Here is a 15,810-nt window from a genome sequence, read left to right as displayed (position 1 = left end):
TCTAGACCTCTAGACTCCCAGTTTAACGCTTTTTCCATTTTATGAGAGAAAAAGTAGTAAATTTGCATACATATATAAGGTTCAGAGAGAAATGCTTACCCTTAAATGTATTCATCGTACCAATGTTTCGAAGAATTCTTCTAGGACTGTTTGCTGCATAACAAGCTGCCTTTTCATATTCACCAAGTGAGATTAACTCATTAAATCTATAGGCATCACATTTTATAATGTGTTATAATGACATAAAAAGAGAAAAAACTGATTAAAAATGTTTAATATAGACCAAATATAGTGGCATAAAGATATGGAAAAACAAAAAGGAATTCTAATAAACTGTAACTAGAATAATTCACCCTGTAAGACGTTCTTTGAAATCTTTCTCTAATATTCTGTTGGGTTTTTTTTTTAAGTCTCAGAACAAAACTCCCACCTGCTAGCTAACTTTGAACATGATCCTAAACTTTATTCGTATAGCACTTACAGCAAGCCATAGAGAATGGAAGAAAGAACTTGAATTTATTATGAACTCAGATTTTTTTCCCCACATATCATCTCCACATGAAAAAGTACTGGTATCAGAGGAAAGAAGGGCAACCTGCTTAGAAATGCCACCTAAAGGATATACTAATTGAAGACAGAAGCTGCTAAATTGGGCCAGGCGTGGTGGCTCATGCCTGTAATCCCAGTACTTTGGGAGGCTGAGGCGGGGGGGATCATGAGGTCAGGAGATCAAGACCATCCTGGCTAACATGGTGAAACCCCGTCTCTACTAAAAATATTAAAAAAAAAAAAAAAATTTAGCCAGGTATGGTGGCATATGCCTGTAGTTCCATCTGCTCAGGAGGCTGAGGCAGGAGAATCACCTGAACCTGGGAGGCAGAGCATGCAGTGAGCCGAGATTGCGCCACTGCACTCCAGCTTGGGCCACAGAGCTAGACTCCATCTCAAAAAAAAAAAAAAAGAAGCTGCCAAATTGGAGATCAAGAGGTGTCCTTGGTATTCAGAAGCCTATGTTGTTCTGCCAGGCAACAGGCTCCCAATCAAAGATTAACACAAGAAGGAAAGATAATAGTTAAGATAACTTAAGCCTCTACTCCTCTTCCTATGGCAAAAGGTCTTCAACTCAGTCCTTACCTCACAATTAATAAAACTAGGATAAACAGAAGTTACATAGTGCTGCAAATGAATGTAGAGCCCCAAGCGGAAAACCTACTAAAGTAATATTAAGCAAAATACATAAAACTTTCTATCTCAATGAGGGTTTTTCTCTCATATCAAACTGTCAGACTTAGAGAAGCATTACAGTGTAAAGAAATAATATGAGCTTTTGTGCTCTCCCCAAAATTATCTTTACCCCCTTCTTTTTACCATACCAACCTTCCAATTAACAGTTGAAAACTGTTTAACATATAAAGACCAGGAATATTACATATGTTCATTACAGATAAGCCTCATAGCCTGTGAATTAACCTCTTAAATAATATAGTCTTACTATGTATTAAAAATGTTTAAAAATGCACATGCATGTTAAACACTAAGGGAGCAGCTGTGTGGGGAAAAACGGAGGGAAAAGGAATTGAAGACAGGAGGAATGATACACAGCGGGATGTCAACTATAACAAATTTCTACAAAAACAGCTGAAGCAAATACTGCAAAATGTTAACTTCTTGCTAAATTGGTACACAGAATAACATTTTGTTAATGTTATTCTCTGTATTTTTATGAATACTTGAAATATTTGATAAAAGTAATATTTGATAAAAAATAAACAAAGTATAAAAAGGATACAGTCAAATCTCTTTAATATTCTATTATATACTATATATAATAACTGAAGTATTATGGAGAAATATGCCTTCTTAATACGTCATGGGATAGAAATAATGAGAAAGAAAGGACTGAATTGGCTAGAATAATCTGAATCAGGAAGACATTCTCAAAAACATTTTGTAACATCAGGTTGATAGCTAGGAAATGTAAGAAAAATACAGGCTGAGATTCCCTTATCCTAAATGCTTGGGACCAGAAGTGTTTTGGATTTCAGATTTTTTCATATTTTGGAATATATGCATATACATAATGAGATATCTTGGGGATGAGACCCAAGTCTAAACACAAAATTTATATTTCATATATACCATATACACATAGCCTGAAGGTAGTTTTATATAATACTTTTTTTTTTGAGTCTTGCACCGTTGCTTGGGCTAGAGTGTGCAGTGGCACAATCTCAGCTCACTGCAACCTCTGCCTCCCAGGTTCAAGCAATTCTCCTGCCTCATCCTCCCTAGTAGCTGGCATTACAGGCATCTGCCTCCACGTCTAGCTATTTTTTTGTATTTTTAGTAGAGATGGGGGTTTCACCATATTGGCCAGGCTGGTCTTGAACTCCTGACCTTGTGATTCACCTGCCTCAGCCTCCCAAAGTGTTGGGATTACAGGCGTGAGCCACTGTGCCTGGCCGGTAATTTTATATAATACTTCTAATAATTTTGTGCATGAAACAAAGTTTGTGTACATTGATCCATCAGAAAACACAGGTATCACTATCTCATGTCAGTGCTCAAAATTTTTTGGATTTTAGAGCATTTCAGATTTCAAATTTTCGGATTAGGAATGCTTAACCTGTATAAATAAAACATATCAACATTATAATCCTCTTATCTCCTCTGAAAAACCTCCTAGATTCCCAATCTGGTATTTTATTCACAAAGAATCTATGAAAAAATATAATTCTGAAAAATTAAAGCTTTTAAAATAGTTGCCTTTCAATGTAGTGAAGCGTAATTTCAGGTTTTTTTGCCCTGCGTGGATCATCTTCCATTAGTTCTTCAACAATGCCTTGGTCACCTGTAAATATTGAAAGTACCACTAGAAGATATTTAAGGTTACTTATCAATAGAAAACAATAAACATACATGTGTTTAATACCAACAACTTATTGCTATAGATCCTAACAGCATCAACCTCTTCCAAAACTTAGTGGCCTCCTCGTCCCTTTCCTCTTTATGTTGATGTACATTCTCAGGCATTCTGTCTTTGGCTCACCAAGTCTATTCTTTACTAATTACCTATTATCTGTTGAAGGAAGAAACCCATAGGGTAACAGAGAACTAGCTGAAGTATGTTTTTGCTTTATTTTAACTCAGCCTAAGAAAACCCCATTCTAACTTTCTAGGGGGAAAAAAGTCTTCCATTATTGCTACTAATTTAAAAATATAGATAATCTACCTTGTAAATATTTGGTTTTCTGAATTTGCTCCACAAAGTCTTGAAATGGGCTGCTCATATCAGATTTTACCCATGAAGTAAGTGCCTGTGAAATTATCTGCAGTCTTTGATGACTATAAAGATAAAAAACGTCAATAACATACTGAGCCTAAAATCAAATGGTGGAATATTAGAATAAACACAAATAAAACTCCAAACTTCAAAAACATATAATCAACTTCCATACCAAAACTGTAATTTTCTGTTCAGATTTTCAGCTACATCTCGCCGTTTTAATAACACAATCATTTCTTCATCTAAATCAGACTTCCTCTGAGCTGGCACATATTTTATCAACATAGCTTGTTTAATTTCTGCATATTTATCTTCAAGATGTTTCATGTATTTAGTGAGAGCATCTAGATTCATGGATTCTTGGAGAGTCATGCCTACGGGAAAAGGGAACAAATCAAACAGGCCAAGCCATGTGTGGGACGCTTGTGTTCAAAGAGCAAGTCTTAGAAAGACAGTTCACTATGTTAAGAAACAATTTAGAAATGATAGTATGTACTTATAGCTTACTGAACATAGGTAAAATTAGCATAAACTTGTAAATGGCTAGCAGGTTATTATTGATTGATTGATTGATTGATTGTATAGAGACAGGGTCTTGCTATGTTGCCCAGTCTAGTCTTAAACTCCAGGGCTCAAGCAATCTGCCCACTTCAGCCTTCCAAAGTGCTGGGATTAAAGGCGTGAGCCACTGTGCCAGTCCAGGCTAGCAGCTTTATTTTAATTTATTTTATTTTTATTTTTTTGAGACAGAGTCTCACTCTGCTGCCCAGGCTGGAGTGCAGTGATGCAATCTCGGCTCACTGCAATGTCTGCCTCCCAGTTCAAGCGATTCTCCTGCCTCAACTTCCGAGAGCTGGGACTATAGGCGACTGCCACCATGCCTGGCTAATTTTTGTATTTTTAGTAGAGATGGGGTTTCACCATGTTGGCCAGGCTGGTCTTGAACTCCTGACCTCAGGTGATTCGCTTACCTCGGCCTCCCAAAGTGCTGGGATTACAGGCGTGAGCCACCACACCCAGCCTGAGGCTAGCAGTTTTAAACATTATCAGTGAAGACTCAGTGAAGACTGAGAACACACAAACCTTAGCATCTGAAAAAAATTTTTTTAGTGATTTCATTAACATACCCTGAAGACCCCTAAATATCACTCTTACTCAGTAACGCCAAGAGCTTCTGCCTAACAATTCAGGATTTGTCAACTGATTTCTCTCTAAACAAATCTCTCGGCCGGGCGCGGTGGCTCAAGCCTGTAATCCCAGCACTTTGGGAGGCCGAGACGGGTGGATCACGAGGTCAGCAGATCGAGACCATCCTGGCTAACATGGTGAAACCCCGTCTCTACTAAAAAATACAAAAAACTAGCCGGGCGAGATGGCGGGCGCCTGTAGTCCCAGCTACTTGGGAGGCTGAGGCAGGAGAATGGCGTGAACCCGGGAGGCGGAGCTTGCAGTGAGCTGAGATCCGGCCACTGCACTCCAGCCTGAGCGGCAGAGCGAGACTCCGCCTCAAAAAAAAAAAAAAAAAAAAAAAAAAAAAAAACAAATCTCTCATTACCCTATTATAGCTAACCCCAGAGTAATCAGTTTATTATTCCCAACACAAATATAAATGCCTGCCAAATCTTCAGTCCTCTCTCTCACCATCCCCTCTACTTATTATTCCTCTCTCTCTTTCTCTTCAAATGCCTGAGAGAGAGAGAGAGACTCTCACAGGGTCTACCCAGGCTGGTCTCAAACTCCTGGGCTCAAGAGATCCTCTCACTTCAGCATCCCAAAGTGCTGGGATTACAGGTATAAGCCACTGTGCCCAGCCCTAAATAATCTTCCTTTCTTATCTGGGCCAATTGTTGACTTCAGTACATATCACAAAATATTCCTCCTCCAAAAACTTATCTGAATTGATTCTACTTGATTTTAACCAGTCCCTTACCCAGAATCTTCTCAGCACTTAGTCCCAATTTGCCAGTATATACAAATTATATACAATTTGCCAGTACTTATTAATGTGTATCTTATTTGTCATTTGCTAGTCACAATTTTATATTTGAAAGTGAATCTAGGCCAGGCACGGTGGCTCACACCTGTAATCCCAACACTTTGGGAGGCCAAGACGGGTGGATCACAAGGTCAGGAGATCAAGACCATCCTGGCTAACACAGTGAAACCCCGTCTCTACTAAAAACACAAAGAAATTAGCCAGGTGTGGTGGCAGGCGCCTATAGTCCCAGTTACTCGGGAGGCTGAGGCAGGAGAATGGTGTGAACCCAGGAGGCGGAGCTTGCAGTGAGCCAAGATAGGGCCACTGCACTCCAGCCTGGGTGACAGAGCGAAACTCCGTCTCAAAAAAAAAGAAAGCAAATCTAATCCCCACTTTTATGAAACACAAGATGATTATTCAACCTCATTTGAAATCCTGTAGTATAGAGTAGCTCATTACTTCAAGACATAGCTTCTTCCACGGAGACCAAATCTGGCTTCCTAAAATTTCTACCTATTAATTCTGCCTCAGAATAAACACTAGCCAAAATCTTTAAAAATTTGGAATACCATTATCTATTCTCAAAGTCTTTCTTTTTTCCAGGATAAATATTTGTAATTCCTCTATCCACTCATCGTAAAAACCTCTCCATATCCTAGATGAATTCCAGGATATACTACAATTTCTTAAAATATGGTAACAGTATTATGCTGAAGATGTGGAAGCAGTGAATGCTGACATCAACATGAATCAACAATATCCACCAAAACTTAATACACTACAGTTTACTTTATATTATATCAGTGGTTCTCAAACTTTAGAGTGCATCAAAAAAACCTGAAGCGGCTGGGCACAGTGGCTCACGCCTTTAATCCCAGCACTTTGGGAGGCTGAGGCGGGTGGATCGCTTGAGCCCAGGAGTTTGAGACCAGCGTGGACAACATGACGAAACCTCGTCTCTACTAAAAACACAAAAATTAGCTGGGCATAGTGGCACACACCTGTAATCCCAGCTACTTGGGAGGCCAAGGCACGAGAATTGCTTGAACCCTGGAGAGGGAAGTTGCTATGGGTTGAGATCACACCACTGCACGCCCAGCCTGGGTGCCTGAGAGAGACTAGGTGTCAAAAAAAAAAAAAAAAAAAACAAGAAAAGAAAAACCTGAAGGACTTGTTAAGACACTGCTGAACTCCACCCATCGAGTTTCTAACACAGTGAAGTCTCTGATCTGATGGGAACCATGAATTTGCATTTCTAAGAGGTCTTTAGATGATGCTGACATTGATACAGGAACCACACTTCAGGAGCCACTGCATTATACTTTATATAACCCAGCTGACTGAAACTCAATCTTTTAGAGTTTGTTTTTCCATTCCCTTGAATCTACCTAGAGTCCTGACTAAAATTGTGTACAACACACATGTGCAAGATGCACATACATCAGCACATTTATAATAATGCGTGGCTTAGGTAAAAAATTGGAAATAATCAGGATTTCTCTCAAATATTTTAAACAAAATACAATACCTGGAATAGGTTTTGAAGGATCTTTGGAGAAAGTACAGTATTTTACTTCTTTCGTGTCATACTCTGCCCTAGACTGCTTGATTTGATCTATTTGAGATTGAATCTTCGAGGAATTATTTTCAATAATCCTCATTCTGGAAAACAGAAAGGCTTTATTATGTCTTTCAACTAACTTAATTCTTGAACCACAAAACCTCAAGTAAAACAGTTTAGGCCGGGCGCGGTGGCTCAATCCTGTAATCCCAGCACTTGGGAGGCCGAGACGGGCGGATCACGAGGTCAGGAGATCGAGACCATCCTGGCTAACACGGTGAAACCCTGTCTCTACTAAAAAATACAAAAAACTAGCCGGGCGAGGTGGCGGGCGCCTGTAGTCCCAGCTACTCGGGAGGCTGAGGCAGGAGAATGGCGGGAACCCGGGAGGCTGAGGTTGCAGTGAGCTGAGACCCGGCCACTGCACTCCAGCCTGGGCGACAGAGCAAGACTCCGCCTCAAAAAAAAAAAAAAAAAAAAAAAAAAACAGTTTAAATCATTACTTTATTTTGAACCATTATGGACTAGGTGAAATGCCCTGAAAAAGTTATCTAGCCTCACAAATGAGGAATAATTTTCTTTCTGAGCATCAATAAAATCTCATACTATGATTCTGAACCCCACTGGAAATTCATAAGTGCTAATCACAATAATATGGCCACAAACTATTCTCTTTAGTAGAAAATTACTTTTGTAATTTAAAAATTATTTTGATAGGTAATTATATTAGTTTCCTGTGGCAACTGTAACAAATTACCACTAACTTGGTGACTTCAAACAACAGAAATTTATTCTCTTACAATTCTGGAAGCCAGAAATTCAAAATCAGTATCACCGGACCAAAATCAAAGTGTTGGCAGAGCCATGCTTCCTTCAGAATCTGTTCCTTACCTTTTCCAGCCTTGGGGCTTGCAGATTCTGACTTTATCACTTCAGTCTCTGCCTCTGTGGTCATACCACCTTCTCCTCTGTGGCAAAGCTCCTGTTTCCCTCTTATTAGGACATTTATGATCACATTTAGGGCTTAGTTTTATAACCTCCCTATATCAAAATCTTTAATTACATCTGCAAAGACCCTTTGTCCAAATAAGGTTAACATTTAGGGGTTCTAGAGAGTAGGACCTGATGTCTTTGAGAACTGTTATTCAGCCCACTACAGTAATTTTGATCCTAGAGCTAGAGGAAGGACAGCACTTCCCTGAGATAAAACTAAGTCTACCTAGAAATGAAAATTTTGAAGACCAAAAGGTAGTATAAACTTCTCTTAAGCATTATTTGAAGTTTTCTTCCTAGTTATGTTGGCCCAAGGGAGAAATAACATATTAAAATACACACAGAAAAATTATTTTTAACACTTGTTAAAGCATGGTAAGGAAGACTTTTTTCAAGAGGGGCCATGCCAATAGGTACAGGAACCACTGCAACGGAGAATGATTGGACTCAATCTGAATATGATATGGCAAGTGGGAATTTATAGCTAAGGAGCAAGGTGGGGTCAGTGGATGACAAATTACTAAAAGAAAACATGAGATGTGAGGAGAGATTCTGGATCAACAGACCTAAGAGGATTCCTGTTGAAGGCAGGCCACGGTAACTAGACATTACCTGGAGGATGGTTGGGGGATCACATGTCATGGATGGGGAGTTCTGGCTAAACTTACTTCACAGACTTCTTGCTAAAATTGAATGGTGCAGAGATGAACGTGGAAGTCCAAAAGTCGGGCCTAGTTGAAAAGGGTTCAGGGAAGCCTGAGTAAAATTTGATCAGGAAGATAATTTTTGTCAATATATAAATGCCACAGCATTTTTGGCAAATTAAAAACAAGTTTGGGCCAGGCTCGGTGGTTCACACCTGTAATCCCAACACTTTGGGAGACCGAGGCAGGCAGATCATGAGGTCAGGAGTTTGAGACCAGCCTGACCAACATGGTGAAACCCCGTCTCTACTAAGAATACAACAATTACTGGGTGTGATGGTGGGCACCTGTAATCCCAGCTACTTGGAAGGCTGAGGCAGGAGAATAATTTGAACCCGGAAGGCGGAGGTCGCAGTGAGCCGAGATCATGCCATTGCACTCCAGCCTGGATGACAGGGCAAGATTCCGTCTCAAAAAATAAAAAATAAAATAAAAAACAAGTTTGTCAGTAGATACTGCTGGCTGCTGCTTCTGATTATTATATAGTGTTCTTGGTAACTATTGATGGCTCAGAGTAAGAGCTTGCAGTATTTTTTTTTTTTTTTTTTTTTGAGGCGGAGTCTCGCTCTGTCGCCCGGACTGGAGTGCAGTGGCCAGATCTCAGCTCACTGCAAGCTCCGCCTCCTGGGTTTACGCCATTCTTCTGCCTCAGCCTCCTGAGTAGCTGGGACTACAGGTGCCTGCCACCTCGCCCGGCTCGTTTTTGTATTTTTAGTACAGATGGGGTTTCACCGTGTTAGCCAGGATGGTCTCGATCTCCTGACCTCGTGATCCGCCCATCTCGGCCTCCCAAAGTGCTGGGATTACAGGCTTGAGCCACCGCGCCCGGCCGAGCTTGCAGTATTAATGAAAGGATTGTGGGAATAAAATATCCACTGGCTTTATTCCAAATTGATTTGTGCTTATAAACGAAAGATATGTTAAAAAAAAAAAAAAAGGCAGGTTTTCAAAAGAAACTGAAAGCAGATACTTGTACATACATACAATGGAGTATTATTCAGCCATAAAAAGGAATTAAGTTCTAATACATGTTACCACATAGATGAGAAAGTATCTAATTGTTGCTCCTTTCTATGCTAATTTTCTGATCTCTATTTTTGACAACTTCACTAAGATGAACCTAGTTGAGTATTTGTTAGTATTTATCGTGCTTGGGATTCTTTGGTATCTTTCACATATTTTCAGTGTTACATTTGGCAAATGATGGATACATTATTTTTATAGATAATTTTAAGTCAACTTGGAAAACTATGCAAAGTTTGACCTCCATTTCTGGTAATATGACTGGCTAGATGCTGAGATAGATCTTCCTATTGGGAAAAAGTACTACATAATATATTTTTAAAAAATCTTTCCAAAAGCATCAGAAAGTCAAAATCAGGGCAAAATCTAACAGAAGACAGAAAACTCGTAGCCATTATTTCTTCAAATATTGTCTGTGTCCCATATTCTCTTCATTGTAGAGCTGTGATTAGACATAATAATATGACCTTCTCACTCTGTCCTCCATATCGTTTTATAATAGCTTTATTGAGATATAGTTCACACACCTTAAGAATCATCCTTGTAAAGTATACATAATTCAAGGAATTTGAGTATAGTTGTGCAACCACAACCACTATTTAATTCCAGAACATTTCATTGGCCCAAAATAAACTGTATACCCATCAGCAATCAGCTGAGTAAAGGGCAATTTTCCCTGCATTCCCAGGGTTGGAGCAGTTTACCTCTGGTTTACCCTACAATGGTATACCTAGCCTTTTACCATCCTAGCTTTATATGGTGAATGTTTCCCAATAGACTATACCATGTGGAGTGATCCTGGGTTTTGCTTTTTATTCTGCATGCCATAGTAAAAACTGAAAATTATGGTCACTAGTTTTTTAAAAAATGTTCTTGGGGTCAAAGCAGTTTTAGTGCTCCACTTATCTTTTGTCTTCTGTTAGATTTTGCCTTGATTCTGACTTTCTGATGCTTTTGGAAAGATTTTTGAAAAAATATATTATGTAGTGTTTTTCCCCAGCAGGAAGGTCTATCTCAACATCTAGCCAGCCATATTACCAGAAATGGAGGTCAAACTTTGCATAGTTTTTCAAGTTGATTTAAAATTATCTATAAAAGGCTGGGCACAGTGGCTCATGCCTGTAATCCCAGCACTTTGGGAGGCTGAGGTGGGCGGATTACCTGAGGTCAGGAGTTCGAGACCAGCCTGGCCAACATGGTGAAACCCCATCTCTACTAAAAATACAAAAAGAAAAATTAGACGGGCGTGGTGGCGGGAACCTGTAATCCCAGCTACTTGGGACACTGAGGCAGGAGAATCAGTTGAATCTGGGAGACAGAGGTTGCAGTGAGCCATGAGCCAAGATCATGCCATTGTATTCCAGCCTGGACAAGAGCGAAACTCCATTTCAAAAAAAAAAAATTATCTATAAAAATAATTTATCCATCATTGACCAAATATAATACTGAAAATATAAGACTACTCAACAAGATTGAGCATCTTATCCTCTCCCAGTAGGTTACTTACCTTTGTGAATAACAGGATTAAGTGCTCTAATTCAGATAGTAATTATGAAATTATACTATTAAATCTTCCATGGAGGAAATTACCTGGAGGAATTACCTGTATCCCTTAATTATTTTATTTTATTCCTTTTTTTTTTTTTTTCCTTGAGATGGGTTCTCACTCTGTCACCCAGGCTGGAGTGCAGTGGCACAATCGTGGCTCACTTGTCTCCATCTCTCAGGTTCAACCAATCCTCCCACCTCAGCCTTCCAAGCAACTGGGACCACACCCAGCTAATTTTTTTTTGAACTTGTAAAGACAGGGACTCACCATATTGCCCAGGCTGATCTCAAACTCCTGGGCTCAGGCAATCCTCCTACCTCGGCCTCCCAAAGTGCCGGGATTACAGGTGATGAGCCACCCTGTGTGGACCCTCATTTTATGATACCACAATGTGCTTTCAATTATACTAAGAAGGGCAGGAGTGGTGGCTCATGCCTGTAATCCCAGTACTTTGGGACGCCAAGGCATGCAGATCACTTGAGCTCACAAGTTGGAGACCAACCTGGGCAACATGGCAAGACCCCATCTCTACAGAAAATACAAAAATTAGCCTGACATAGCAAAACTCCACCTCTACAAAAAAAAAAAATTAGCCAGGTATGGTAGCTTGTGCCTGTACTCCCAGCTACTTGGGAGGCTGAGGTGGGAGGATCACTTGTGCCTGGGAGGCAGAGGTTGCAGTGGGCCAAGATCAAGCTACTGCACTCCAGCCTGGGCAACACAGCAAGACCCTACTTCAAACAAACAAAAAAACTATAACTGCCCACTCTTGCCTTTTTGACCGGGCACAGTGGTTCACACCTTCAATCTTAGCACTTTGGGAGGCCAAGGCAGGAGGATTGCTTGAGCTCAGCAATTTGAGACCAGCCTAGGCAACACAGTGAGACCTCATCTCTCTTATTCTTTTTTTTTTTTTTTTTTTTGAGGCGGAGTCTCGCTCTGTCTCCCAGACTGGAGTGCAGCGGCGCGATCTCGGCTCACTGTAAACTCCGCCTCTCGGGTTCACGCCATTCTCCTGCCTCAGCCTCCCGAGTAGCTGGAACTACAGGCGCCTGCCACCTCGCCCGGCTAAGTTTTTGTATTTTTAGTAGAGATGGGGTTTCACCGTGTTAGCCAGGATGGTCTCGATCTCCTGACCTCGTGATCCGCCCACCTGGGCCTCCCAAAGTGCTGGGATTACAAGCATGTGCTACCTCGCCCGTCCTCTATTTTTCATATTAAAAAAAAAATTAGCTGGGCATGGTGGCATGCACCTATAGTCCCAGCTGTTCAGGAGGCTGAAGCAGGACAACAGATTGAGACCAGGAGGCAGAGGTTGCAGTGAGCCAAGATTGCGCCATTGCACTCCAGCCTGGGCAACAAGAGTGAAACCCTGTCTCAAAAAAAAAAAAAAAAAGAAAAAAAGAAATATATATATATATATATATATATATATATACACACACACACACACTAAGAGGTACTATAAGTTCTCAAACAAAAGTAATATTTTTTAATTGAAGTAAATGATACAGTAACTTCAAGTTACTAGGAGAAGGTAACATAAAAATGTGTCTTTTAAATAAAATTGAAAAATAAGACCAAGAGCCACCGGCTAGAGTTACACTGGCTAGTTATTATAATCAAGCAACAACTACTATCTTTTGGGCTAGTTACTAAAACACTTACTTTGCTTCAAGTTGGTTTGTTCTTTTCCTGTGATATACCAAAGCTGTAGGCTCTGCTGCCAAACCTTTAAGTTTTCCATGAAGACAAAATGCAGTTCTTCGGCCTTTCTTTATTGTCTCAATAAAGGCATCATATTCTTTTTTGATTGAAGTAAGAACGGATTTGTATGCAGTAACATGCTCTATTACCTGAAATATTATTTTTCTGCCTATGGTATTGATATTTTTTCTAAAAGACTATGGATTGAAATTATCACAAATAACATTATAGATTATTTTTAAAATGAAACATGATTAGCAATTAGAAATCTAAACTTTACAGCAAGCTCAAACATAATTGGACACTAAAGGCAATATTTACTAAATATGTGCTCTTTTGGAACATTATGGTAGATAATGTGGAGTTTAAATATGAGAGGAAAAAAAGGCCATATTTTTGTTCTACTTGGTATGAACACATACATTATATGATTTCAGTTAAAACTAATACTAGTTCTAATTTTCCCAATTCTGAATCTTTCAAATATAATTCTGTATCTTCTCTTACTCCCTCCAAATCTAGTCTCTAACTTCATTTAAACCTTAAAATCCTGGACTCTCTTCACCTCCTTATTTTTCTAACCCATCAGCTCCTATTGGCTCATCAATATTCTCAATATCTAATTGCATTTCTAATCCCAGGATGTCATGTGCAACTGTAAAAAACCCCTCATCACTATACATTCATGGTTTCAAATGCTGTTTAGGCACAGAAAATCTCTGGAAGGATAACAGAAGAAAACAGAAACAATGGGTGCCTGCAGAGAAGGACAGGAGAAGTAGAATCTGAGATGAGAAGGGCCAGACTTTCCATTGTACAATCTCTTTTACTGGTTTATTTATTCATTTTTTGTTAATATTATATATGCATTACCCATGCAAAAATAAAGAAACATTTTTAAATAAGTCAAAAAATAAAAACAGAAAAGTTATAAATAATGTATGGTTTCCATATTCTGCACATGAGGATTTCAGAGGGATTGATGAATACAGAGAATAGACAGGCTCAATCCCTAATTTTCTCAGAAAGCTGCAATTATGCTTTCTATTCCTTCTACATCTCTAGCCTCTGGTATCCCCCATTGGCTTTCTTTACCTAGGCAATATCTAGAAAAAATTATCTAGGAAGGCATCTGGTCTATCAGCAAATGATATAAGGAGATTATTGATCTCCTGGCAAGTGCCATGGAGATGACCACACTACCTATCCACCCATATCAAGAATCTTTAATAAAATAGAGGTCATCAATCTGTGGCTTTCCAAATTAAGTACCCTGTTGCTCCTGGCCATCTGCTTCATACACTCCTCTGATATGCTCCAACAATCCAAGACAGCTCATATACATTAATGAGTAGATAATAAATATGTAGTGGTATCATGATCAGCTCCCAAGTCTGTTTGCTAGAAGAAACAGATTTCAGAAGAGCATTCATGGGAACCTTTATGAATGCACAGAAAATACACTAAAGTAGAATATGCAAACTGGCACACCACAGGTTGAATACAGCTGGCAATTTTGCTTAACCAACAAAATACTTTAAAATTCAGGAAATTTCACCCCAAAACCACATTTTCAGCTTCTCTTGCAAACTCTGAAAAATCTACCTCCATGGAACCCCTATTCTTTAATGGCAATAATAGCTGGAGTTTTCGATTAGGTTGGTTTTTCATTTTACCACAATCCCCACCGCTCCTTATTCTCTTATAACCAGCCCACTTAACTCTTTTATATTACCTTGGTGGCCTCTGCAGGCATTCAAGTTTGAGACCCCTGCATTAAGGCTGCTACTAAATCCGAGAAAATAATAATAGCTATACTTACCAGTTACAGGGGTCTGAGGGAGAAGAGGTATGGTTTTCATTCCCCCTCAGCTCCTATATACGGATCTGAACTATTTGTACAATATGCTACAGGAACACAAAAGGTCAGCCACTTTACAGAGTCCAGCTACCTCCATAGCCCCGCCCCCCTTTTCTTTTTTGGTAGAGACAGTCTTGCTATGTTGCCCAGGCTGGTCTCAAACTCCTAGCCTCAAGCGATGTTCCTACCAATCCTCTCAAAGTTCTAGGATTACAGACACGAGCTATTGCACCCAGCCGGGTAAGTCATCCATTTCTAAAAAAGCTCATTCTTCCAAGCTTTGGTCTTCTTTGCTTACTAGGTTTTTCATTCACCCTACAATCCACCCCCAACTCTTGGTATGAGTTTCAAGTCCTCCTTGCTTTGATTCAGGCATGATTCTCCAGGTCAAACCATCTATCTTTGATTTTAAACACAATTTGGTATTTGTTCCCTGGTTCGAAGTACCCAGAGATGCAAGCTGACACTTTTATCTTCTGCCCAACTAGGTCCTTTTAAGAGGGTAGGAAAATCAAAGAAGACAGTCATTAATAGTTCATTAATAATCAAAGGTGCTAAAATAATGTGAAAATGAAAAAGGCAAATTATCTGTTATCAAGAAGCTAGAAGAAAAGTTTCTTAAAGTACCAAATGACTTCCATTTCTAGATCCCCTCTCAGTCCTGAAGAACAGAATTCTTTACAAGGTAAAATTTACAATTATGTAATATGCAAATAGTACAAATGGAAATCTTTTCTCCTCACTAGGAGAAAAGAAACAGGGACTATAGACGTCAATATTATTTTCTATTTAACACCGTATGTTTTCTCTAGGAATTAAAGTTACCAACAATACCTCCAAAATGACTTCACTATAACTACATTAATGCAAAGCAGAGAGCTCTTCATGTAAGAAAAATTCTGACAAGTGTTAGCACTCGGGCATGCAAAGATACACGTTACAGTTATGACGTTCCTTTGCTAATTTCACACAGTAGAGTCGCAGCATGACTCTTGATATTTATAAAACCTATTCAATACATTATCTTTATTTAAACATCCATTCAATACATTCCTTAATAACTAAAACACCAAGAGCAATATCATTGATCATAATACATATAAAATGAAGCCAACCTGCCAATGTACCAAGTCTAAAAGATAGGTTTT

General features: G+C 39.3%; 1 protein-coding gene across 5 annotated transcripts in view; it reads right to left on the bottom strand.

Annotated features, from left to right (window-relative positions):
• The window catches only part of CLHC1 (clathrin heavy chain linker domain containing 1), a 68,368-nt gene that overhangs the window by 40,624 nt on the left and 11,934 nt on the right, over window positions 1–15,810 (bottom strand). For 3 of the 5 annotated variants that reach the window (XM_033175685.1, XM_033175686.1, XM_033175687.1), the window contains exons 3-8: window positions 12,763–12,950; window positions 6,793–6,926; window positions 3,459–3,660; window positions 3,233–3,345; window positions 2,767–2,851; window positions 100–206 (exon numbers count right to left, since the gene is read on the bottom strand). In XM_033175685.1, coding sequence (XP_033031576.1) covers window positions 100–206; window positions 2,767–2,851; window positions 3,233–3,345; window positions 3,459–3,660; window positions 6,793–6,926; window positions 12,763–12,950 — 829 coding nt within the window. Of the gene's footprint in view, window positions 1–99; window positions 207–2,766; window positions 2,852–3,232; window positions 3,346–3,458; window positions 3,661–6,792; window positions 6,927–12,762; window positions 12,951–15,810 lie in introns of those variants that run through there. The other 2 variants (XM_033175688.1, XM_033175689.1) reach the window with 2 other exon arrangements.

The sequence above is a fragment of the Trachypithecus francoisi genome, unplaced genomic scaffold (genome assembly GCF_009764315.1).
Source record: "Trachypithecus francoisi isolate TF-2019V2 unplaced genomic scaffold, Tfra_2.0 Lachesis_group17, whole genome shotgun sequence".
NCBI classification, from domain to species: Eukaryota; Metazoa; Chordata; class Mammalia; order Primates; family Cercopithecidae; genus Trachypithecus; species Trachypithecus francoisi.
This window is presented reverse-complemented; position numbering and strand designations above follow the sequence as displayed.